Source organism: Lissotriton vulgaris, chromosome 5, assembly GCF_964263255.1.
Source record: "Lissotriton vulgaris chromosome 5, aLisVul1.2, whole genome shotgun sequence".
In the NCBI taxonomy this organism is placed as follows: domain Eukaryota; kingdom Metazoa; phylum Chordata; class Amphibia; order Caudata; family Salamandridae; genus Lissotriton; species Lissotriton vulgaris.
The window spans coordinates 1,968,585,587-1,968,612,681 of NC_141693.1; the positions used below are offsets into that span (position 1 = coordinate 1,968,585,587).

The window sequence follows — 27,095 nt, forward strand, 5'->3', positions numbered from 1 at the left end:
CACCCTTGCAGCCTAAGAAGCTGTGAAACTCCAAACAGGCAATCCACTTTTTTAATACTGCCCACAGATGCCATTTCTAAAGTTACATTATAGGTGCCATTCATAAAACACAAAATGAAAAGGTTCAAACATCTATCCCCTTTGGTGTTTTATTAGCGCCTAGGAGCAGCGGTTGTTTGTGCACTTGATTAAAGATATTTACCATAACTTGTGTACGGTATCAGGTGCTATGGTCACTTTGACTGTCGGAGAATTTTTCTTATCAGCACCCGTCATCAGTTTCAATCAAGAAATGCTATGGCCAGCTCCCAGGAAGTAGGATATTCTTGCTTGGTGGGTCCTACGAATTCTCCATTGAGATTACATGCATTTGTAACTATCTGTCCGATATGTACTTTACTGAATGACTAAACGGAAATGATAAGCATCAGGAGTTACTTACTAATAATGGTAATACAGCTGTCCAATTTTAGATGCAATCTCCCCAATCTGCCATCGTTTCAAGCCATACCTCGTGTCCAGTATTTGTCTATTTGAAACAAAAGAGAAGGAGACATACATAAATATTAAACAAAGCAATTAACATGAATACCTTACAGGGCTACAGCACAGACACTTTATTAAGGACGGAAAAACCCCACTAAAAAAAGGCAATTTTTCTTTCCCAATCTCACCTTTCCAGGTGTACTACTGGGTTTGTTCTGAGAGTTGCTAAGTACCAAATGGAGAGTGGTACACAAAGTACAGTAGCAACAAACAGTAGGATAACAATAATTGTAAAACCACATTGTGCTACCCCTGTTTTAGGTTTTTAAAGTGCTGCTGGTAGCTAGCTCCCTGGTACTCACTAGAATGAACGGCTGAGTGATCCTTATCAGAATCAGAATCAGAATATGCTTTATTCGATTTTAGCCATTAAAATCACAAAAGCAGACAGATAAAATACAGACATACACATATTACACAGTTAATTGGATAAAAAAACCAATGCAAAGCTAATCATATTAATACATTTAAGAACAGAGTAACCCTACAGCTAATAGTACAGACAAATTCATTTACATAGAAATGTTAGCTATATATTCTTTTTTTTGCTTTCAAGATGTTCTTTAGAAAGCCAGTCATCACACCAATACAATCCATACTGCCCAGCAGCTGCAGATATAAAAAGCATTTACAATACAATGGTTTCGCCTTTGGAAAAGTTAGAGCTATTGGCATTGTAAATGACAAAATTTGTATTTATGTGTTGGTTTTGAAAACAGATAAATAAATGGCATTGTCCCAAATGGCTCACTGCTAGCATCAAAAAGGGGAGGGCGGTCCCTCTATCATCACTCAGGACAGCATGGGAAGGAGACGTTGGTAGGCCACTGAGGGACAAAGAATGGGAACGCATTCTCCAGTTTCCCAAGAAGGTAGCCAGAAACCCCAAATTCAAGTTTATTCAGCTGATGTTACTACATAGAGCCTACCTGACCCCACATCGCATACACATGATGTTCCCCGACGCGAGTAGCAACTGCCCCCGGTGCGACACTGACGACACATCACTAATACATATGCTATGGCAATGTTCCAAGTTGGGTCATTACTGGGCCACCATCGCTGACTCGCTTGAGAGTGCTGGCACCCTGTCCCAATCGCTCACCATAGAACATACACTATTAGGGCTGGGACCGTCAACACGCACAAAGACCGTGGAGACACGTTTCACAGACTTGGCCCTATTACTAGCGAAGCGAGCAATCACGATGAGGTGGAAATCCCCCAGACCACCTGACCCGGATTTATGGAAAGCAGAGGTAATACGATGGGGCAAGGCAGAAGGCGAAGCACTACAGTGAGAGGAACACAGAGGTCTCAGGAAAACACCGATTTCCCTGGACTGGTTCGCTGTGCTGGGGACCTTCGAGGCTGGGGATGAGGAGGATGGTGAGGATACAGATAACTCAATAAAAACGGGATGAATGGGTCCAGCCCTTCGGGACATTCACGATGTAAGGTGCACTGTGTTGGGGTACGGAGAACCCCGTACCATTGACAATTCTATCCCAGCCTGCCTGTGTGTATGGGGAAAACTGCAATTTACGGAGAAACAAGTGACCAAGATGTAAATATCACACTTATACGCATGTTGGAAGAGTGTCGGGAGGGATTCTAGAGGGTGGGGGAGGGTGTGGGAATGTTAAGGGATTGTTAAGTTGCAATGGTTCCAGATGAAAATGAAAAATCAATGATACTAACTACCTGTAAATACTGAGCAAACATATAACTGTGACATTCTGATTATTGCTATGCCCGAATATGTATGTAACTGCTCCAATTACTATGCTAATAAACAGATTTTCAAAAAAAAAATGGCATTGTCATTTACATTGCCATTAGCTTAATCTCTCACAAATGTGAGACCTATTGTACCCTACGGACGAGCTTAGCAGACAGCAATTACTACCACACACACACACACACAGAGCCAGCCACACACACACACCCAGAGCCACGTGTCCTTTGTTTAATAATTTTCTATCAAGTTTTTTTAATCCGTTTTGGAATAGCAATTTTTTTATTTCGACTTTATCACTGTTTTGGTACTGCATAAGTACTTTGCACATGTCCCCTTCCTGCCTTTGAACGTACAGCGAATGTGACAAGGTAAAAATAAAATGTAAAGACATTTATATTGCTCCTTCACTTCAACAACCTTGATTGACCTTCTGAAATCCAGGATCGCATCTCTACTTCCAGCTCCTATTGGTCCCTTGCAGGCACTTTTGGGACGTTAGTGCAGATGCCACGGTGGTTCTGCCCCGCCATGTTGCGGTGGAGGCTTGGTTAAGATCGAGGAGGATGCCGGTCGTCCAACCCCTTTATTGGATCTATAGCACCTGAGCAGAGTTAGCATCTCTGTGCTGAACGTCTGGAGTAAGGCGTGGGAGGAGGACGGAAAGTAATAGCCTAGGAGTAAAGGAGATTCCTGGCTAATGATGAAGGTACTTGCAACACTGGAGAGAGCCAGCCACGAGGCGGTTGTATTTCGATTGCACATACCTAAAGGTAAATGTCCTTCTAATGCCTAAGTTGATCCTTTCATCATTAACGCAATAGACCTGCGCTTATCGGCCTCGGGAAGATGAAAGAATTAACCCTTGCCTTGCTGTTTGCGGTCGATGCTGAAAGGGCGCATCGGGGCCATACGTGCTTCTCAGCCCAACTTCCCCATTCCCGCACGTCAGGCGGAAAAAAACCTTCTGTGCCAGATGCAGATGACATAAAAATGCTGCACCGCAGAGCGAGGCCTGTGGCTGGAGACAGGCGGAGCTCCGCCAGCGCGCGCCGGCTCCAGGCCTCTGTATCAGGCCGTCATCGGCAGCGGCTCGAGGCAGCACAAAGCAATGTAAAGGTGCATGGTGATCTGTTATTGTAAAAACATAAGCAAAACCTTTGCTATGGTTTTTAAGTAGTTAAACGAGTTAACAAAGTTTTAAACACATATTACTGAAGTACAGAATATTCAGCAGAATTGACATGTTCTCTAGTAGGCAGAAAAGTTACAGTGCAAGCTGAAACACACAGACCAGGGAGAAGATGGCGGCCGGCTAAGCAGTCCGGTCGGGAGCTCCATGTTCGCCGATGCAAAAATATGAACTCGCTATAGAAGAACATCTAAAACGTCTGAACTAATCTTCAACAAAGTCTGAACTAATCTGAACTAATCTTCAACAAAGTAGGAGCTGCTTTTGCATTGCCAAAATATATCACACCCATTTTTTGACGGGAATCCAAGGAGGAAAATCACAGCTGGAAGGAACGCCACAGTGTCCCGCAATGATCAAGGACAGACTTACCTGCCGGCAATCGAGGGGGGAGTCGTCTCTCCGAAGAGCGCTGAGAGACTCGCTTGTCTCCTACTCAGGCTTGTAGGATTGCGGGGGAGCGAGGGCAGCGCATGCAGTGATACAGCCGGGAGCACTGAGTGCCCGAAACACCAAGGCACGCTCAATACGCTCTCGGGACAACGGAGGAGGAGAGAGGGCGCTGCAATCACTACTCGAGGGGCAGTTCTGGGGAAATCTCTGCCTAACGACAAGACCGGTAACGAAAAGACCGGAGCCCAGAAATCACCGACACAGGAGGCAGAGGAGGAGGCAGAGGCAGTGTACAGCGCAGAGCCTCCGAGCACACAGATAGGGAACCACCCCGGCATTAGGGGCAGCACTAAGAGCGTTTCCAGTACTTTCCTCGCCCCCAGCAGCCGATCCAGGTCTAACAGCACCCAGCGAGGTGAAAAGGGACTCAGAGACTGGAAAAACGGAGGCTACCAAAGAATCACAGCGGATGAGAAGGGTAAGCAGGTTTGAGGGTGACAAGGAGGGTAAGGGAGTTAAAGACTTAAGGGGGAACAGTTTCCTGGGGAGAACGGAACATCTCTAGCATCCGCTCAGCCCCAGCTCCATGAAACAATGGCGGCCGCAAACATCAGGCAAAAAAAAAAGTAAACACCCACAATGGGCCCACCTCTTCGTGACTGCAAAAAAAGGGGCGGGATGAGAAAAAAAAAAAAAAAAAAAAAAAAATCGCTGGAACGCACACGAATCGCCTCGGACAATGACGGACTCCTCTCTCTTCCAATGGCTAGCCTCCATTTCTGGAGCTAGCCAATGGAACAGAGGCGAGACAAAGCCACATACACTGTTCTCAAAAGACTTCGCCTGCGCGAACGCTGCTGCGCAGCGGATCGCCAGGCGAAACCTAAAAAGGCAGGTCGGCATTGCCTCCATCCCGACCTTCAATAGGGGCATAATCTATCTAGATCTTTCCTTACTGTAGTGTTTGCAAAATAAAATCGTGTGAATAGTGGTTTGAGGGGAAATATTGTCACAAGGGCAGGGGCTGAGGTAACTAGACTAGTCATTCATCCTTGGGTAGCGAATTAGACAATGAAAGATGCCAAAACTAAATAGCGTTAAAAGATATCGATCATATCCCCCAATACAACATGAAAGATACGGTTGGATTTCATAAGTAATCAGGGTCGTTTGATGTTGGACTACCATACATTTATTCACCTCGGCGGTCATTCTAAGCGCCTCAAGATGGGACATGTAAATTGCTTTAAAATCCTTCCTTGGTATAGAATTCATTGACTATGGGGAAGTGTAATATTCTTGATGCCCCAAATCGAACATGACATTCTTAACCTATTTCAGCCAGGGAATCTAACTTCATGATCCAGATTCATTGAGTCCGTGATGGTTTCCTTATTTAAGCCAGTAAAACTGGAGGGCCAAACACGGTGCCAAAGAAGCACCAGTTGTACTTTAATCACGTCTGCAATATAAGAAATACCCAATTAAAAACTGGGGAACTGACAGGTACCGCTAAAATATACCTTAAAAAAGCATTTTTCAAGCGTTGTATAGAAGATACGTCATAAAAAACCCAAACTCCAGCCCGAATGTCGCAATGCTCACACATTTAGCTTGATAGATCTTTAGGAGGATCCCCGGAGGTCTTTTGCCCATTTTCTTCAAGAAATTTACCACGACCGCAGTCGACTTCATAGAGAGAAGGCTCTCGCCTTCACTGCCGCCCCCCATAATCCTGACTGCTCATACACGACACCAAGGTATGTGAAGAGGTTTTTAAAGTGCTGCTGGTAGCTAGGTCACTGGTACTCACTGGAATAAACGGCTGAGTGATGCCAATCAGTGTTTTCGAACCTGTAGACCGATCTGAGTAGCCAGATTTTAACTCATAATTATGTGACAGGTCTTGTATCTCTATCACAAATTCTATTGCTTCATAAACACCTGTGCTTCATTTGTAAAAGAATATGTGCCAGTGCCGACAGCTCTGTGCCCACGGCGGTGCAATTAAACGTCAGTGTGTTGAATAGCAAGGCTGCACAGTACTGCATCTACCTCACACCTCTTTAATCCACTACCAGACACTCCCTGCCTCTTTATTTCACTCTTGCAGGTTACTGCTTTGTCCCTTTGTGACGGTGTTTCCGTGTTTCTCTTCTTCTGCCTTTCCACCTTGTGTTTTTCCCTCTCTTGCTCTCTGTAAATATCTGGGGCAGAAAAATGAGTGCCGGCCCCAAAAATGCGTGCCAATGGCCCCACTAGCCACCACCGGCTCAAATTAAACACTGAATAGAATAATGTACGTCCATTCATAAGTACTGTATACATTGTTGGGGGAAAAAAGTGTTCAATTAAGGTTATCTTTACTGTGCAGAACCTAAAACTTCTAGAGTTCCCCAATTACGGTGAGCCATGCAACTAAAAGGCCGCTTTACACGTCTCACACATAATATCACATATGACAGCGAAGCGCTAATGTACTTTTTCATACCTGCAGAGCAGTAGTGGAACTAAAACCTCAACTATCCCTGCAAAGTGTATGGATGTATCTGTCAGAGAGGTTACCACCTTTCCCATCTATAGAATCCTGAGATAGCCTCAGGGGCTAGCAGAGGTGCAGTCAAATATTGGGAGAGATACTATAGAAACCTGCCTAATTGCCCACTGGCAGTGTTGGATGGGGTGCTTGTTAGCCTCTTGGGTGTTTCTGCCTGGCTCAAGAGAGAGGGAAGGGCAGGTAGTAGTTGATAACCTACCTTGGCTTGGGGGGGTGCAGAGGGGGTGGGGGGGAGGGGGAGCAACAGCAGAGGGATATTTCTTTGCCCACCTACTCCGGCCTAGCTAATTTATGTCTAGTTTTAGATGGAGATTTCTCACTCTCTTCTCAAGTAAATGCAACTGTATATCCTTTAACAGCACAGTAAATTAACATCCATACTTCCAAATCCAACCAAACTCCTATTGCAAAGGTGGACTCACAAGAAATACAGCAGCTATTAATGGGCTGAGTAAGAAAAGATCCTGCCTCAACCACCCGTATGTCCAGGCCCTGGCTGTCAGTAGCAGATCGAACTCGCGTTAAGCTCACTTGGCCGCGTGCTGGCAGTGAAGATAAACAATATGCAATAAGATCTATTTGTAACCTACGCAGCAAGGTGAAAGCTCTCCTGAAACTATCTAAACTTACCTCACCTCTCACGGTCGCTGGTCCTTCTCGTTCAGGTCCGACCATATGGACATTATTTTCATCCCTCTCTGACTTTGGCAAGACTAATCTGAGACCAGTCTGTTTGGTAGGCAGTATTGAAGAGCAGTGCCAGGAGACTCAGTTGGGTAGTTTGCACTTCATACATGCCAAGGGATATTTAATGCCACCCATTCAAACAGGTATTGGGAGGGGTGGGATTGCCATTTTATGTATGCTGTGGGCAGCCGGCTGATGTGTTCACATCTGCAGACATCCAAATGCCAGTTGTGAGCAAAAGAACAATGGGTTGGAGTGCAACCCTGAGCAACTGCCAGAGATTAGACTTATTGCAAGCATCCTCCCATCACGTCTTGAGTGTTTGATGCAATGCCCTATGTGGCCAAGGGTTTGCCCAGAAGTGGGTCCCATGCTCACTGAGCCACTGGAACCAAGCTACACCCGACTGAAGAGCCCCAATCAGGGAGAGACCGGTCTTGGGTCGCTTGTGCTCCAATTCAGAGAGGACCTGGCCCGGCAGATCGGGCTAGACTATTCCTACTGGAGCAAGGTCAAGACTGATTTGAATATGGCTGTGTCTCATCTGAAGTGGCGAGGTGGGCAAAAGAAAGATGAGTTGCAATGCTACCCCGATTGCCAGTGGTCAGACTTATTGCAAGCACCCTCCCATCACCTTTTGCGTTGTTAGCTGGGTCTGACGGGTACCTCGTTGCCACATATGCAATTGGGAATAAAGCACTGATGAAGCTATGAGAAGTTCAGAGTGATTGGTTTTGATGTTGACAGAATAGTCTCTTGTTCCTGGACGAGGTCTAGGTGGAAGGGGACAAACACCCTACCTTTGGGGAACGCAAGCGTGTGGCCACAACTAACCAACTTTCGCCCTTAGCCAAGACTGGTGAGGCAATAAAAACAAACCATTCTGGCTTGGGCTAGGCTTACAATTTGAAACGTGGGGGTGGGGGAAGGGATGATGAGAGGTGTGGGGCAACTAAATCCTCTCTGGCCCCACAGATAGACAAATAGTTATCACACACAGACTTTTTTAATTGCTGCTCCTGGTCAGGCCAGGGGGGAGAGGTGAGGGAAAATACCCTTTTTAGGTTTCACCTACTAGATATTGCACCAACCACATTGTATTTTGCAAAACATATTGCTAGTTTACAGTGGGCTTAGAGCCCGCCCTTTCATTACCAGTGGTTGGCTTCATTGTCATTCTCATATTTGTTGCTACTTTTTCATTACTATGTTTGGGCTTTCCTTCCTCTTCTTGTATTTGTGCTTTCCCTAGAGCAGGAATGCATTACTCTTCAATTTATATTTGCTTAAGCATCTACAAGAGTGTTTTCTACCAGTCTCCCTCTATTACTTCTCCTCCTCCAACGCCGCATTCACTCATGTTGCTCTTTAACTCTATGTGTGGGTCTCCCCAGCACCCCCCCCTCTGTGATGACCTTGTGTGCTTATCCGCTGCATTACTTTTTCCCCTGTGCGTTTTCCCCTCCCAGCTCCATGTTCTCTCTTTCTCTTGTTTGCTCCCCCAAGTTCCTCTGTCTCTGTTTATTTCATCCCCCACATGCACCATTCATGTTCCTTGCCCCATCCAGACCCTGTTTTCTTTCCTCCCACCAAGACCTCCCTGTCCCTTCCTTCCACCCACACCCTCTGTTGCTTCCTCTCCACCCATGCCTGTGTTGCTTTGCACCCCCCTACTGTTGCTTCCCCAGCTCCCAGTGAGTCTGCCCACCCTGTCCCCTCCTCTTGCTTCCCCACACCCATGCTACTCTTTTCTTTTTGTTCACCAATCTAAGCTCGAACTTTTTGTAAAGTCAAAAAGCCCCAAAAGCGAGATCTATTGGCTTTGCCAATGCTTGCATTTATAGGATTTCTCTCCCACGGATCTGCTCATATTGGTGGGCCAAAGGTCCGTCCCATAATGTATAGGGCAGTATTACTTTTCCCGATTCTGCATTCTACCTTTGTACTTCAGTTCCTGATCTGTTCCCCCATGCAACAGAGTGAATCATAAGCCAGAGAGACTAAAAACAGAAGAAAGAAGTAACATCAAACAAGAAAGAATTCAGACGCCTGTCACAATCGGAATGTATTCCAGTGTAAGCTCGAGGACTCGTCCCCATGCAAATGTGATGGTTTTTCCCCTCAGGATAATGCGCATTTTTTGTTCTTCTGTTCCTTTTATCACGAACCCCGTACTCGATATTTAAAATCAATTCTGAGGGAGTTGGGCTTCACGCAGTACAAGCCTGCGCTCTTATATTTACAGATGTTGCATTCCCCTTTGATTATGTATTGCACCGCTAGTTTTTTGGCTGCATCTGTTAGATGTAAGAGATCAAGGTTAAGATTGGATTCACAACTGAGGATAGATACTTGAATTCATGTTTACTGTAATGTTGAGTGCAAACTGCAAAGAATTCTGTGTAAATAATGCCATTTTAACTTGTTTTTTAAATTCTATCTACTGTTTAATACTGTATTAACTGTTTTTAAGATATATGAACGTATGATATTTGTTGTAGAATACTTTTATGATTTTAATTAATCGAATAAAGTGGACTTTGACTTGACTTGTATTCCAGTGTAGGGGTTTATTCTAAAAGAAATCTGGTACTGGAATCTTTATTTATTTGGATGAACTTCCAAAATGAATAAAGTCAGCCTGATCTAAAAAGGCTGTCATAACTTCCTTTTGAGAAACGTTAAAATGTCAAATTGCCTTCTCCACGAAAATAGCTCAATGTTAGTTTGGTAGGACAGCATGATACGTAGGAAAAAAGCGGCTAGGCATACCGTCTAGGAAAGGCATGGCTTGGAAAGGGTGGGTTTGCTAAACAAACATTGCCAAAACTAATAGGTCTCAGAAATCCAAGAGCTAATGGCATTGTCAATGTCGTGTAACCATGTTGAAAAGCACCACGGCTGCTGTTTACCATGGCTGAAAGTTATGTAAAAGAGTGCTATGACCTTTCCTACGCTGTATTCTGAACTTCTGGAAACGCTTTCAAGTGCGATAACGAAGAAAAAGATTTTGTGAAATAAAATATTTGGGTAAGAGCACACTGCGCTGTATTCTGAACGTACATATTTGAAAGCGCTTTCATGTGTGATATTGAAGAAAAACTTTTGGTGAAATAAAATCTTTGGGCATTACCAGGCGTATGTCCACGGTTGGGGTGGGCGGGAGGAGACAGAGCGAGTGAAAACACAAGCTTGTGTGTGGAGTGCTTAAAAGACAAACATAGCTCCTAAAACGGGAGGAGTTGATGAACACGAGTACTTGGTCCATGCTCTGGGGGAGGGCCAAACACAGGAAGTGGCATGACACGTTCATTCCATAGACAAACAGGAACGAAGGATACGAGCGCGACGATGGAGCAAACAAATTGTAAGCCTATGTGTGGCTGAAGTACTCTGAATTGAAAACAACATGTCTGTTCGAGACAGGTCTAGCAGAGACTAAAAAAAAAGGGGGTGTAAAGTGGGAGGGGAAATAAGGGATTAGCAAAAATATGAGTAAAGAGGGATGGGCAGTAGGAGGTTTGTAAAAAAAAAGGAATAAAGCAGAGTGGGAATAAGGTATTTTATAAAGAAATAAGTGAGTAAAGAGGGAGGGGAAATAAAGGGATAGTACACAAACAAAATAGAATCATAGTGGGTGCAAGGGGTTTGAAAAAAGGGAGTAATGCCAGAGTTGTAGTAAGGGGCTTGCAAAAAATAATAATAATAATCTATAGTAAAGCGAGGCAGGTAGCAAGCAGTTTGTGAAATAAAGGAGTAAAGTGGGTGAAGGAGTAAGTGGTTTGTAAAAACACACACAAAAAATAAAAATAAAACGGGAACCCTGCCCTAGAAAAAAGGGGGGATGGGAATGGCATGGGTGGTTGGGGAGAGAGAACCCCTGGTAAACAAGCATTGGAAATGCAATAGGTCTCGCAATAGAAAAGTTGGAGTTATTGGTTTTGTAATTGACAAATTAATTTTAATGTGTGGGTCTTGAAACGTGCAAAAGTAATTGCTTTGTCATTTACAATGGCAATACTTTATACTTTTTCAACTGTGACACCTATAGCATTTGTAATGTCAACGATACATACAATCCAGACCCTACTGCCTTTGACAGCGCTCGTCATTTGCCGAGAGGTACAATGGCAAGCAGGGTGGGTGTCTGTAAAGGTGGAGCAGCCAAGGAACTGAGTTAAGGAGCCACCGTGCTAAGAGAGAAGTGCTGTGTGACAAAAGTCAAAGCAGCAGAGATAAATGGTTTTTTTCTCTCCCCAAAAAGTTATATATAATAATTCATAGATGTGTGCCTTTTTAGATCCTATTACAGTAGAGATATAACACATACTATCATCACGACTGTTCTTTAGGGGAAACATTAAAACACTGACTCAGAAGTGTGTCTAACTACAGCTTCCGGGTTATTACAGTGAGAGGGGAATAATGTAACGGAACATAAGTAATTTCGGTTTTCACACGATCTCTGACCTGATATTTATAAGGAAGATTTAAATCGTTGTATTGGCGAACCGGAGATAACGACGCTAAGTGAAACAAGACGGAGGGCATTGCTGTGGGGAGGGGGAGGAGAAATGCGTTACGGCCGCAGCAGGGGGCGGAGCGGGGAGAGCGGCGATGAGGGAGAGACACGGCCTGGCGGCCGTGAATAGTGTGAAGCACCAGGGGCCTTTGAAGTGAAGCTAAGCTTCACTTCAAAGGTGTGGGAGGAGTGCGGCTGAGGCAGAGCGCACGCTGTGGGAAGCTTGTGGGGCGGAGCGGGAAGAGCTGCTGGGGAACAGATGACTGGCGATTTGATGCTGTGCACGCACATTTTAGGTCAATGCGCTTGCGCATTGACCTAAAAGTGCACGGGCACAGCATCAAATCGCCAGTCTAGTAAAACCTCTGTTTAAGCCCCTTTTGTCTCACTCCGCTCAATGCGCATGCACATTGAGAGGCGAGACCTAAAAAGCCTCAAAAATAGCCTGAGAAAAGTAGCTTTTCTTCAAGAATACTTTGACTAAAACATTTTGTCAGGCCCACTTTCTGTAACCTGCTTTTTCATCTAAAGTTCATACAGAGACTAACGCTGAAGTCACTTGCGTCTCTACTGCTGACTTGTGAAGCCATTCATTACATCTTCCACGTGGCTGTCTAGGGAACAAACCTGCTTCTGTCACTAACATCCATGAGCTCGTCCCCCTCATCCCGGTGACTACCAAGGTGTAGACCTGGTCGCTTGGACAAGATGTGTCCTTCAATGCTTCACCTTCTGTACACATTCAGGCTTGCCATGTCTTGGTCTTTATTTCCAAATGTTTTTGGCATTTTGCAAAGACCGTTTCCTCATATTATCACCGTACACTGCCATGGGGCTTTGCAGTCCACTCTGATTAATTGTTCGTAAAGGGGAGGTCATTTAACCATATCACTTCCTAAAGCCTATGGCAATAGCTGTAGTCACCATAAAGCATCTTCAAAATGACAAATACTGGGTGAAATCAATACACAGACCACCAGCACTTCCCTATAAACGTTCCAAATAAAAAATAGATTAGATTTGCTATATGTCCAGATCACACACGCAACCCCTCTGAACAGCGGTAAAAATATGTATTTCCTCTTTGGGTAACCAGACACTACAGTGAGAAGTGGCCATCTAGACCAAGTCTCCTTTCTCAATATCTCCATCAACGGCCCCCCAGATGAGTTACCCGCACCATGGAGGGTCTCCATCAGCCTATTCAAACACCTGCTGGACTGAACACCGCCTGGTTGCCGGTTTCCCGATAAACTTCCTAGTCTATCAGGGTAGTCTTTTTTCACTCCTCTTGCACAGTTGTGTAAATAACCTTTGCTCTAGTCTCATAGCCTTGGTGGAGGTTCTAGCTCGGGAGTGCTTAACAATTTGACTTTTGTGTAACCCCACTGAATCACTAGCGAAAGCCGGGGACCCTGGACTAGGCAACTTCTACTAAACAATAGGCTCAAAATATAGAAACAAGTATACATCAAACAAATACACAAACAAAAATGGAAATCCTAATGCGAAGACTGGAGTCTTTCAACATTTTTTTTTATTTTAAAAGAGAAATCCATATGCTGGACCCAAGAAAATCAATTTGTCTATTTGCTCCTAATGAATGCTTGACCAGTGCTTCAACTGAGTCCACTGATCGTCCACACTAAATTTTGTTTGCTGTACTTGTGCTTCTCCCATGAAGCAGGATAAGGACGCCAGTTTAATTTATATCCTTCAATTTCAAATTCCTTCAAACTTACAGAGTTAAAAAAAATTACTTTTAGCTTTTTTAAGTATAGATATACTTTATTCATCCAATATTCATTATCTGATCACTTGCAGACCCCATTAGTTAAGTGTCACACTTAACTAATGGGGACACAGGTTAAGAACCACTGCTCTAGCTCCCTCCTTGTCTCTTTACCAAAACCTCACTTAACCTCAGATTTTAATTGAAGATTTTGGGATAGCTGTACTACGCTTTTGACGCCTGCTCTTCTTCGGTTTCTTATGTGCTGCCCTCTAACTACTCAGCAGTTGTTTCTTTAGATTTAGTCCCTGATTAGCTCAGAGAATACATTTTACTTCCTATTAATGAGGAGGAATCAAGAAGCTATTAAAAATTTATCAACCTTGCTCGTTTCATAGCAATAACACTCCCGTAATCAATCTTTTGAAAAAAATGCTACAAATTCCCTAACCTAGGGCTGTGAGCGCAAACCACAGAGCGCATACAACAACAACTGGAGAGTAAGGGCAAAGTCGAAGAAAGGGCACCGCAGACAGAAAGGAGACCATGAAATCTCCAGGGTTCCAAGTAGATTTGATATGCTTACGCAGCAATTCCAGGTTTGCGGCTGTCAAAGATATGATTAATGGTTAGCACTTATCCTGGAGCTGCTCACAGTGTTATATTTAGTCACTGCAAACTCAAACCCCATGTAACAATTAGCAGGATACACAAGCAGACGCCGACTAATGGCTACCACCAAGGAATACGCTGGGCGAGAAACAGCACATAGGGATCGCACCTTCCATCGAGGCGAGGATCTCCCTAAAGGATGTTGTTGGCTTCGTCCACTTACACCACCCTCTCTACCACGGCCCTCCATCGTCAATCGGAAGCAAAGCACAAACCCACACCGCCCCAACGGCAGGCTGGTGGGAACCCACGCTTCTACCATCAATACGCCAAGCACATTGTCGGAGGCCCACGAGATACAAACCCTACTGAAGCCACCAGCTCCACCACCAATATTAACAGGCTAACTTGCAAGCATAATTGTAGGAAAGATCTCTGAAGAGGTCTTAGGCATGATGTTTGGCAAAACAAAACAAAAAAAAACAGAAAATATAAAGATAAATACAACAATCATTAAAACATGCACAAACATCTCAAAAAAAGTCACCAAATCGTAATTAAAAGCTTCAGTTTAAATGACGTTACGGTGACAATCAAAAACGACTCTAATTCTACAGTTACAGCAAGCTAAGCAACCATAATGCTCCCATGCATAACCTATGGGCAGACACCCAGATGACATTGTCATCACAAACCATGCCACTGATGACATCAAGGAACCCATAAAGAGTTGTGTTTTTCAGAACCAATTAATAGCAGTTGAAACTAGTCTGTTCTTCTTTGTATGAGCTAGGTAACAGCATCTAGAGGTGGTGACTGGTACTGCAGTCTAGTAACTACTGTTACTGTCTGTAAAGGTGTACATTACTTCTGAGTAGAGCGGCGGCAGACTTCTGCGCCTGTACAAACTCTGGAAGGACATCTAGTGGCTGACAAGGATACTGCAGGCTTCAATCTACATACAATCTCTGGGACATCTCTTCAGTGAAACTGCTGCATCTAGATGCTGACTATGACAGTCGTCACGTGTGATGTCACCAGTAATGTAATTGTGATTTCTTATCATGTATGAGGCCATGAACAGTGCCTAGGAGGCGTGAGGATTGCGTAGTTAATGATATCTCGGAGCGGAGGTCAACCATGCGGTCTACCAAGTACCCCTGCAACTGTACCCTTAGCAGCATCTCCACAGGGCACTGCTCATACTCCACATACATGTCTATGCAAGATGGGTATGGCAGCATTGTGCCAAATGCCCATGCCACCAGTGAATGCTCTGCAATGTCTCCGGCCATAGACAGTGAGCAAAGGGCATTGCTTTCAGCCAGTTCCCTGCCACCTGGGCACGTTCTATGACCCTGTCCAGTTTGTATGAGGCTCTGGAAATGGCCAATGCCTTTTTCAGATCTACATCAATGTTTATTTCTTAGTGTAAAAGATATTTTTAATTAGTATTGCAGTTTTGACTTCATCATGAAAATGCCTTTTCCACCCTAGTGGTACCCCAGGCTAGTCTGTGTTACCCTGCACATATGTACCCACAGCAATGTCTTTCAACACAATGTTCAAGAACAGTGTGATGGTTGCAGAAGCTAAAGTTGTCATCTTTCCTCTCTGTCCATTACATTCTAAAAGTACATTATATTAAAAAAATGTGAATTTCGACGTTTTTCGAGAACCCTTCTCTAAATTATTGTTTGGTTTTCTCGAAAACTCCTGAACAAGTTCACATCACACCACTCCATGTGCCTAAGTAGGACCAGGCTGTACTGTCATGTCATGTGAGATGTAATTCCATCCGGTGGTATTTTCTGCAATGGAGAGCACAATATTTCACTGCAATGTGATTGGGAACTATAACTTTGGTGACCCAGCCAGATCCCCACTCCTGTCCAATGACCAAACTCCAACAAATCATACGTAACCGGTGCTGTCCATCGCTGTATTCTTGTTTCTTAAAGAAAGATTTGTGCAAATTCGAGGATACGGTTGAGAAATTCATCAATAAAAGCTTTTCCTAAAGATTAACTAGCACAGCCTCACCACTGTGAATACTATACTGCTGCACTAAATTCGAAACAAATCACACGATAAAACCATGGATGCATCCTCGTCACCATCAACATGTCCCAGATTTTGCAGATTGTAAAAAAACACAAGACCCAGTTTCATGCATTTTGGCCTAAATATGTTTAAGAAATTCATCATTCAATGAGAAAAATAAGAAACACTATTCAGGGAATGAAAAGGGATAAGCAAACTCCACAGAACGTTCAGGAAGGGAGAGACTGAAAACTAATTTAATCAACTGTGTATGCACTATTCACCATCAAATGTCTTCACTTTAAGAAATCCTAACAGGCCAAATAAACATTACCAACCTCATCATCTATGCATGCATTCATTTTTTGTCAACTTCCTCAATAAAAACTCTATTGCCTAACAGTAACAGGTAGTGAAGTATGCAGCATGCTAGCTAATTGCTACAAAAAAATTGAACAATATTTATTAACAAAAATATTGACGTTTGGTACAATTTTTGAACCCTACTACCAATTTGTCATGACGACTCTGGTCACCGTCTCATACGTTTAGGCACCGGTGGCGGAGGAGGGTCCCTCAATGCCGAGGAAGAGTCTGGAATCAGGAAAAGGCATCAAGAACGGTTCCAAAACCAGGACCTCTTCCTTGTGGAGATGATGACTTCTTCTGATGATTTTTTAGACTTTTGTGGAAATGCGACTTAACTTCTGTTGAGAGTCCACTAGTGAGTCTCCTTGGGGACTGGAACCAGAAATACCTTGGCCTCCCACTCCTTGATGGCCCTTAAGTTATCATTATGTCATGACCCCAGCACCACAAACGGTTGTCATGGAGGTCTGAAAGGGACCATCTTCTGGCCATGTCTGCAACGCTTAACCCTGAAGCCCTTTGTGAAGACATGTGGCCTAGTCTCTCTTGATAAACGTGGAATTATTTTTGAGACAACTCTAGACCACATTGATGAGGTGCGGAAAAACATTGACAGCAGCACATTGGTTGGTGCCTAATATACTCTGCTAGCATCACGTTCTGATCCGGAGTCGCGGCTGGGCCTGTGTGGATCCACTTGGTGTTGCCGGAGTGTTATATCTGGTGACAAAAGGTTTCCAGACCAGTCTGAGGCCTGGAAGGAGTATTCATCAAGGAGAGGAGCCTACAGGAAGATTTATCCATCAGAAGCACTTTTCTAGGTGGCCCGTTGCATTTTTTGTATATTATTTCAGACCTTGCTGTGGTCATGAGATATTCCAATATTTATTAGGTTCCTGGGCATTCTTCCGGGCGCAAGGTTGGAAGACTGTTTTTGTAGTTTATATAGAATATTTAGGTGAGGTACAGGGTTCTTGAACGCGTTGTTGGAAGCATGCTGTGCCTAATGTTGCTGCGCCTAAGCATAGGGTGTAGCAGAGTTGAACATACAGGTGCTTGTCAACTTTATGGCTAAAACGAGAACAAATACTTTAATTGTAAATTGTATTGATATAGCTTACTACCACGACACAAAGGGGTATAGACAGCGTGGTAGGAAAGGACTCATGATGTGAAATTGTTCCTCAATTAAAAACAAATCGTTTTTGGACCCGGAACCCGCAATTCGTGGCGCGTTTCCTCAATGAGCTCCGCCCACTTTCAAGGTGAATCGCTGTCTGAATGGGCTTTACAAATATGGATTATTATTATTTAAGGGTTCCAACCAATGGCAAGGGGTCCACGACTTCGAGGAGTGAAGCATGGCAAAGAACTTTGGCAAGGTGATGGATTGCGCAACATGAAAAGGAGTCACAACCTTCGGCAAGCAGGTTGCTTGGTCGTCAACATCAGTTTGGTCAGAAAAAAGGTACTATTTATTTATTTATAAAGTTTTATGTAGCGCAAACTTGATCCTGAAGGATATCAGAGCGCTTTACAATTTGAGGCAAAGGTAACAAATCAGAACATTAGTCTAACATGGGGAATCTAATGGGCATTGAATCAACTAGTACAAACATAACAGCTCAGGGCGGTTGCACCAAGAGAGCCTGGAACTCACTCATGCGACGAGTGGAAGTGACAGCAATGTGGAAGGCAGTGGTCAATAGATTCAGAGAGTAGCTGTATATTGGCTAGAATGGAGTACTGATGAGAATGTCATGAGTAATTTAAGTGTAACTGCAACAAATGATGGACGGAATGCTGAATGGTTCAAACATTCTCCCCCAGTCAAGAGATCTGGGTTAAATCCATCATTCTTTGGCCCACTACGCCACTCCAGTTTGGACCCAGCCATATGCAAATCTGTATGGACTCTGTGCCTCCTGGGAACAGTCCAGACCGAACTGCCAAGGCAAGTCCTCCCTGGACCGTAAACAAGCATCCTGGGACCGGTTTCGGGGTATGTCACCCTTCATCAGCCAGGCTAGCTTGAATCCAGTGGCACAGTGATCAAGGGACCCAGGTCGGGGCATACCCGTCCCACTTAGGGCGAAAAGTGTAACTGCAACAAATGATGGACGGAATGCTGAATGATTCAAACACTGTCCCCCAGTTAAGATATTTGGGTTAAATCCATTGTTTGTGTTCCCACTACGCCACCCCAGATTGGACTCAGCCATATGCAAATCAGTCTTGACCCTGTGCCTCATGGGAAAAGTCCAGATCGAACTGCCAAGCCAAGTCCTCCCTGGACTGGAAACAAGCATCCTGGTACATGGAAAAACTGTCAACCTCATAATATGGGGGATAATTCATCCCAATCATTACCACAGTCATCGCCGGTTGGTGGCAAACTCTGGTCAGAATCAGAACAAAAAAGCTAATGAAGCCCCTGAAGATGCCTAGTTTTAGAGGTCTATGTGGCACAGGCTGTACGAGAACTGGGTGTGCATGAGTAGAATCTGACAGCGACCTTGGTCGGGGTCAAGACAGAATGATTTCAAGGCTGGATATCGGCATTAGCACCGTAAAGTCGATGAAAGAGGAACTGGTGCGGGTCTTAGAGCCAGGATTGAAGTCGGCACCGTTGTTGGTGCATAACCCAAGCTGGGTTCTAGCAGCTCAGCCAGTGCTGAGGATATATCTGTGGGCGGTTATGCAACTGAAGGCCCTTGCAAATATTTGGGGCCAAACAATGTGCCAGAAGGAGTAGAGAGTGCCACAAATACACAGCATGGCCTCCCGAAAAGCCTAGACTTGCTGCGCAATTGGTGGCCTGGGGAACTTGGCTGCATCTGAGTAAACTGCTGGATCTGCTGCTCAAGTGAGGATGAGAAACAAGATCGAGTGGCACTTTGACACCCACATGATGTCTCTTTTGACAAAGAGTGGGGTCGAGTCAGGCTTCTCCTTCTTGTGTTTCTTCTTCAAATTAGATTTCATCTTACCGGATGACTTCAACCTCGAAGAAGATCTGTTGTGGGATCAGTCTCAAGACTGGGAGAAGGTCTGTGCCCTCGTTTTGGCGTGAGACTTACGCGAGGTCTGTTACTATATCAATGTTCTGTGACGTATAGCTTTGCTTCAGGGTCCCGGATTGCCATTGGACACATGACGATGAACTCAGCGTATAACCTGGAGTCATGCCCAAAGCCCAAACACCAAAAGCAAACTCTTGAGGGTCCATAACCAATTTCTGTTTACGACAGACATTGCATAGTTTGAAGCCTTACAGGTACATGCATCAAAGGATTTTGCGATCGCAAACGGTGCGAATTGCAAAAATAGGCCGTTTGTGATCGCAAAATATGCTTTTGGAATGCATGAAGGGTAAAGGCCCTCGCAATTTGAGAATTCGCAAATATTTGCGAATTCTCAAATTGCGATTGCATTTAAGGAATCGCATTTTGCGATTCCTTAAAGGCAATGCATGAAACTTTTAAAAATTGCGATTTCGCAATTAGGGGGAGCAAATTACCATGAGGATGAACCTCATGGTAATTTGCGAAAACTTTGAAAAATGCACTTTTGTGCATTTTTCAAAGTTTCATGTTGTGCACATACATGCCCTTAGGGCATGTGTGTGCACAACATATGTGCACAGATTGATTTCAGGGGTGCAACAGGGTGTCCTTTGGACACCCCTGCACCCTTGAAATCGCATTCTCAATGTGCGATTCGCTAATTGCTAATCGCAAATTGAGAATGTCTTCCCATTCATTCGTATGGGCCTCTAGGCCCATAGGAATGAACGGGGAGGTATTCCTTAATTGCGACTCGCAATGTGCGAGTCGCAATTAAGGAATATTAAGAAATCGCAATTTATTTAGCGATTTCTTGATGCATTGCATTTTGCTATTCCTTAATTGCGATTCCTTATTTTTCACAATAAAGGAATTGCAAAATGCAATATTGATGCATGTACCTGTTAGTTTTAGGTGGGGACATTGTTCCCTTCCACAATGGATTTCGATTTGAAAAATTGCCAAAACTGATGAAAGAGGGAATGGCCCTCTGGAACCGCGTCAAAGACAGAGAAATAAATGATCTGACGTTTATGCACAGGGCTGTCACTTATATGCAGCTCAGCTTCGTTACTCGTGGGGTGGAACCAAGCCGCGCGGAGATGCACTGCACCACCTAGCAGTGTGCTGAGAACTGCTATGAAAACTTCCAGATCGAGTCCAGCGCCTAGTAATTTTCAAAAGGTAAGGAATCTGCGGTTAGAAGCATTAATCAGAAATAGAAGTATATGAAAGAACATAGAGCAGGTAAATCTACACAATATATGGCACCTGCAGTCCAATAAAACAAGAAATCAAATGGTTGATGGGGGCTAATCTAAATCACCCCCCCTCAAATGCTCCTTTATACATCTTTTTGATGTACAGATGACAAGAGCTCTTGCAACAAACACAAAGCGGTCTGTAGTGAGACTTAAAACAAGACCACCTTGGACCGAGCTTATGCTACCTCTACTGCTTTGTTGATTAAAAGAGAGATTTATTATGGTCGCCACTAACTGACTTTCTTTCCAGAGTACCAAACTGACTCCGCTTGTTGCATATTACATTGTCTTCACCATATACCTAACTTTGTTTTTAAATTGTTTTTATTTGCATTACTTCCAGGACTCTTCTTTTCCTTCTCCTCTATTTCCTCCTTCTCTCTTCCTCCTCCTTCTTCTCTTTTTCCTCCTTTCTCTTTTTAAAATGCATTTACTCTTAGTACAGTTTTCATTCTATGAGGATATTGTTGTGACATTGCTTCTCATATCAGGTTTTGTTTTATTCATAACCTGTCGCCACTTAACTTTGTACTGATGTTTTACATTGTTTATTACCTCAATAAAGCATTCTAAATAAAAAAAAAAGACCACTTTTCCATTTCTTGAGGCACTTTTTTCTTGCAGAAACCTGTCTGTGAAAGGTAAGCGGTAGAGCTGAAATGAGACAGAATAAACCCAAAGGTGCCCTCACCTGTGCTGCTGCTGAAACTTCCAGAGCTTGGTGTATACATCGAATGTTCTTCCGAAATACGACTGCCACTGCTTTTGTCCATACTGAGGTAAATCTCTGAAAAACAAACGAGCATGGCAGGTTAATTATAGGCATGCCATATGGGAGCATCAGACAGGCACAGTCATTAGGACGAGAATAGGACTTCTAGCAGATGAGGTCTGTGTTGACAACAAGCTTACTGTGTTAGTCCCGGAATTTATGCGCTTACCACGTATTTCCACCTCCTACCTGAATAGACGTTGAACAAGTGGCACTTCACTTCATGCCTAACGCTCTCCAAAAAGAATGATGTACATATCGCTGTGCAACCAATGATGAATACACTGCAAATGGTTTTGCTTTCTCACACACTGCAATGCAAATTGATGGCTTTTTTCCATCAAATATTAGCAAAAAGATGGTCCCTATGGGGGAAGCGTAGCCCTTGGCTTCCACAGCAATAGTTTTACACCAGGGATAGAAGAAAACCTCTCAAATTAGTGAGTATCAGTTATGCGTTTAATGCATTTCCTTACATATATCCCATCTTTGAATATACAAAGTAAATTTTAGCAATATAATGCAGTGTATATATACTTTTCCCTTGAAACAAGGTGCTCCTAAAAGATGATGATGCAGTGAAAGTTACATACAGTGAATAGGAAGTACATACATGAAATGTACAAAAATATATACATGGGGCTGATAGGGATAATAGAATGTTCGAAGTCAATACCTGTGATGCGAGTGTTGATAGCCACCATCAAATTCTTAAAAGCGCAGTCCACATATGCTAATTGTGGATGTTTCATCGGGTTCAAAATATATATGAGACACCAAAAGATTGGGGCAGGAATTCCCAAAATCAAGCGAATATCAAAATACTATTTCTTGAAGTAACTTCAAGTGGGGTATTTGCCCGCAAGCGATTGTGGTAAAAAAGTCCCACAATTGCGACAGTGTCTAGTATTACCCCAAAACAGATTTAAGCATGATGGGAATCGGTAAAGAGAAAATCAGTCCACCATGGCTCGTCAGAAATTTAGAATGCCTATTGCTAGAGAGTCTAAATGCTTCAAGATAAAGGGTGTACTCAGGGCCAGTGATCAAACCGGTCGAGGCCGGTTGCGGTGATGGATGCAATAGTCATCCAAAATTATTTGTCAAACGCGCTTTGAAAGCAGCTTAGGTTTTATTAATGTTGGACGCAGCCCGTGTTCTGCTCTTGGATATCCAGGTAGGAGATCCGAGAGCAAAACACGGGCTGTGTCCAACATTAATAAGGCTCCTATCAATAGGCATTCTACATTTCAGAAGAGCCATGGCGGAATGATTTTCTCAGTCTAACCTCTATGATTCCCGGCATGCTTAAATCCATTTTGGCGTAATACTAGACACTGTCACAATTGTGGGACTTTTTTGCCACAATCCTTTGCCTGCTAATACCCATCTTGAAGTTACTTCAAGAAATTGTGTTTTGACATTCGCTTGATAGTGTGATTTCCTGCTCCAATCCTTTGGTGTCGCCTATATATTTTGGTGCCTGATGATGGCCTCTAATATCTATGCTCAGGGTTCGAAACATTGACAATTAACATATGTGGACTGTGTTTTTAAGCGTTGATTGTGGATATCAACACTCGCTTCACGGGTGTTGACTTTCCATTCCATTCCATTATCTATACCAGCCCCATGTATATAATTTTGTACATAGCTCATATGCACTTCTTAATCACCATATATCACTTTCGCTGCACCGTCACCTTTTAAGAGCACCTTCTTTCTAGAGTAAAGTACAAATACTGCTTTATACTGCTATCATTTCCTTTGTATATTCAAAGATAGAATATTTATATATCTATATATATATATAGATATTACCTACTGGCGGTCGCCAGTAGGTATATATAGTTAGGATTTTTTTGAATAGGGATTTCTGAAAATTCTATGTTGAATAACTTTGGCGTTGATGGACGGAATTGGCTGAAATTTTCAGGACAATGGCACATTTTGTTTCTGAGCGGCCCCTGAAAGTTTGGGGGGGTTTCGTCAAGCGGGGGCCGAGAAAAAAGGGGGGTCCCAAAACGTGTTTTTAACATTGAGTTTTCCATAGGGCGGTTGGACTCACTTTTAGCCCGAACGGCTGAATGGATTTCCACCAAACTTGGCAAAATTGTAGGGACTGGTACCCCGATGTGCCTTTGCTATGTCTCAAGATATATGCTCCAGTGGTTTTTCCGAAAATTAACTTTAAAAAATATATATTGGGCTACATTGGGCTATATATATATGTTAGAGCCCAATGTAGCCCAATGTAGCCCAAAGATGGCCACCAGAGACAAAAAAAAACAAATGTAGCCCAAATATCAGCCAGATGTAGCCCAACTATAGCCCAATGACAGAATCCAGAGTGTCCTAAAGAACAACTAGAGCGCTAACAGTCTTACTTATGACAAAAGTATGGCACACCTGAAGTCATCTTGATTGGAATAAAGTGTTAACACTTAAAACATTTAATTTGCAAAGGAACAAAATGAGGGGGTTCATTTTGCCATAGAAATTATGATTATTGCTGAAGAAAGAAAAATTAGGGCACATTTTGAGTGACTTCTCAAATCCTCTTATATTTCATTTAAAAAAAATCTGATATGCAGTCTCCCAAGATGGCTACCAAAGACAAAAGAGCCCAAATGTAGCCCAAATATCAGCCAGATGTAGCCCAACTATAGCCCAATGACAGAATGTCCCAGAGTGTTCTAAAGAACAACTAGAACGTTAACAGTCTTACTTATGACAAAAGTATGGCACACCTGAAGTCATCTTGATTGGAATAAAGTGGTAACACTTAATACATTTAGTTTGAAAAGGAACAAAATGAGGGGTTTCATTTTGCCATAGAAATGATATATATATATATTCACTGAAAAAACCATAGGTTATAGACCATATATAGTTAGGAATTAGCATTTACAAAACCTTGAAAATGCACTGAAAAAACCATAGGTTATAGACCATATATAGTTAGGAATTAGCATTTACAAAACCTTATTTTACTCACACAAAACCATTGAAATTCGCATATATAGTTAGTTGCACTAACTATATATCGCGCACCCGCAATCCACTGCTGATGATGTCACATATTACATCATTCATGACATGGTCAGTGACATCACTGATGACATCACTGATGACAACATCCAGTGACTGTATGTTTCTGTAAAGTTAAAATATGTCTTACATATTGAAGAATGAGTGGATGTATAAGTGTCTGGATGAAGGATTTAGTAGGTGCATGACTGACTGTATGAGTGAGTGATTAAATGTGTCTCACTGAGTGCATGGGTTAGTGACTAAACTGTCTTAATTTGTGCATCATTATGTCTGTTGTTCTGTAAACTGCTGCATGTGTTGACCAGTAGCTATATGAGTAACTATATGGGTTATTGATTGGTTGCCCAAGTATTTGTATGGGAGACTGAGTGTGTGTGTGGGTGGCTGGGAGGTGTATGACTCTGTGCATAGATGTGTGAGCAGTTGATTCACTAGATGTATGGGTTCAAATTTGCATGTGGAAACAGCTGTGTGGGCGGTTGACTGTGTGCATGAGTGTATTGGTGAGTGAATGGATATCTCAGTGCTACATGTCAAAGTAAGTACATATGTAAAACACAGTACATGTGAGAGTTGACATATATAAATAACTGTGCATAAGAGCCAGTGAATGTGTGAGTGGCTGTATGGATCATTGTGAACTTGTATCAGGGATTGTATAAGAGAGTAAATATGTGTTAGTATATGTTTGAATAAGTGAGGTGTGTATAACTGTATAGTTGAGGAAATGGAGGTGTGATTGATTCTTTGCATGACTGACTAGGTGTGTGAGTAACTCCATGGATGAGTGTAAGTCTGCGAGTGTCTGTTTACACTGATTGTATCTAAGGTTATATAAGAGTCTGAAGAGGTTCATCGTATTATCACATGAATGATATCATCAGTGATGTGATCAGTAATGTCAAATGAGATGTCATCAGTGATGTCATCAGTGATGTCATTTGAGATGTCATCAGTGATGTCATTTGAGATGTCATCAGTGATGTAATATGTGACATCATCAGCAGTGGATTGCGGGTGCGCGATATATAGTTAGTGCAACTAACTATATATGCGAATTTCAATGGTTTTGTGTGAGTAAAATAAGGTTTTGTAAATGCTAATTCCTAACTATATATGGTCTATAACCTATGGTTTTTTCAGTGAATTTTCAAGGTTTTGTAAATGCTAATTCCTAACTATATATGGTCTATAACCTATGGTTTTTTCAGTGAATTTCAATGGTTTTTTAATTGCAAATATCAAAAGCTGTAAAATGTATTCTTCTTTTAAAGGAAAAATATATTTTTTATGTATTTATTTTTAATTTTTTTATGTATAATTTTTTTTTTTTTTCGCTACCGGTCCGCGCACCGGGTAGCTTACCGTTAGCTCAATTTGGTGCCGCGACCCGATCCGCGCACCAGGAAACGTTCCGTTAGCGCAACTGCCGCATTCGAAAACAACATCGTGACGCGTCGTGTAAGCGCGACGTATCGCGTTGCCGCGTAATGCATCTTATGACGCTCTGCGTTAGCGCACTCGGAAGTGCTCCGGAGCGCGACCCGAGGTGCGAAGCGCAGCACCCCGGAAGCGCTCCGGGCGCGGAGTGGGACGCGTAACGTAAGCGTAACAGGTCATGTGACCTGAAAATAACACTTTTCATTGGTTTCGAGTATTTTTTTTTCCCAAATGATGAAAGCCCCCACCTTTTTTCCTCACTCTGACTTTCATCTTTGTGAGAGGAAGACCTGTTTCTGCTTGTTCAGTCATGGCATCTGTAGTAGCTGCAGCTGGTGGACCCCCACCACCACCACAACCACCTAGGAAGGAAGGACCACCTGCACAGTTCCTTCCAAACCCAGAGGAAGAGGAAGAAGAAGAGGAAGAGGAGGTAGAGCCGAGGCAGTTCTTGCGTGAAGAGCCCCGGCAATCCCACCGCTTAGACCATTTTATATGGCAATTTTTTTCTTACCCTCGAGGGCAAAAAAAAGGTCAATGCCCGGCTGGTGACATGCCTCATTGCGATGCAGTTCTGTCCCGAGGCACAGACAAAAGTATAGTTTTGGAAACTATACTATGCACCGCCACATGCAGAGGTGGCATCCAATCAATTATAGCGTTGCTGAGGTGCGTCACCTCCAGGATAACCCACCAATATTATTTTACTGTTTCCCTTGGTTTTCCCCTTGTTACGCTTTACGAAACGCTACCCGGTGCGCGGACCGGGCGCTAACCGTGCAAAAATTTAAAAAAAAAAGGCTGTTTTTTTTTTTACATATATGGGCCTCCTCAGCCACCCTCAGAAAACCTAGGGTGTAAGGATATGTCTACCGTGCCCCCTTATACCCATTCCCAACATTGTTTATCCTCCATCTTGTGACTAAATTCGTCCGAAACACAAGATGGCGCACTCCCGTTACGCTACCGGTGAGCTACCCGGTTCGCGTACCGGGTAGCGCTTCCACCGCGAAAAATCCCCAAAAAAATGTTACATTTGTTTTTGCCCCGCTGGGCCCTTTAATAGCCCCCACATCAATCCTAGGGGGTCAGGAGGGGTCTACCTTGC

The 27,095-nt window shown here is 43.3% G+C and overlaps 1 protein-coding gene across 2 annotated transcripts in view; it reads right to left on the bottom strand.

The window, feature by feature from the left end:
* SCAI (suppressor of cancer cell invasion) overlaps positions 1-27,095 on the bottom strand; it is a 602,691-nt gene that overhangs the window by 198,643 nt on the left and 376,953 nt on the right. For both annotated transcript variants that reach the window (XM_086924673.1, XM_086924674.1), the window contains 2 exons: positions 21,413-21,508; positions 443-529 (listed from right to left, as the gene is read on the bottom strand). In XM_086924673.1, the coding sequence (XP_086780799.1) occupies positions 443-529; positions 21,413-21,508 (183 nt within the window). The remainder of the gene's footprint in view (positions 1-442; positions 530-21,412; positions 21,509-27,095) is intronic.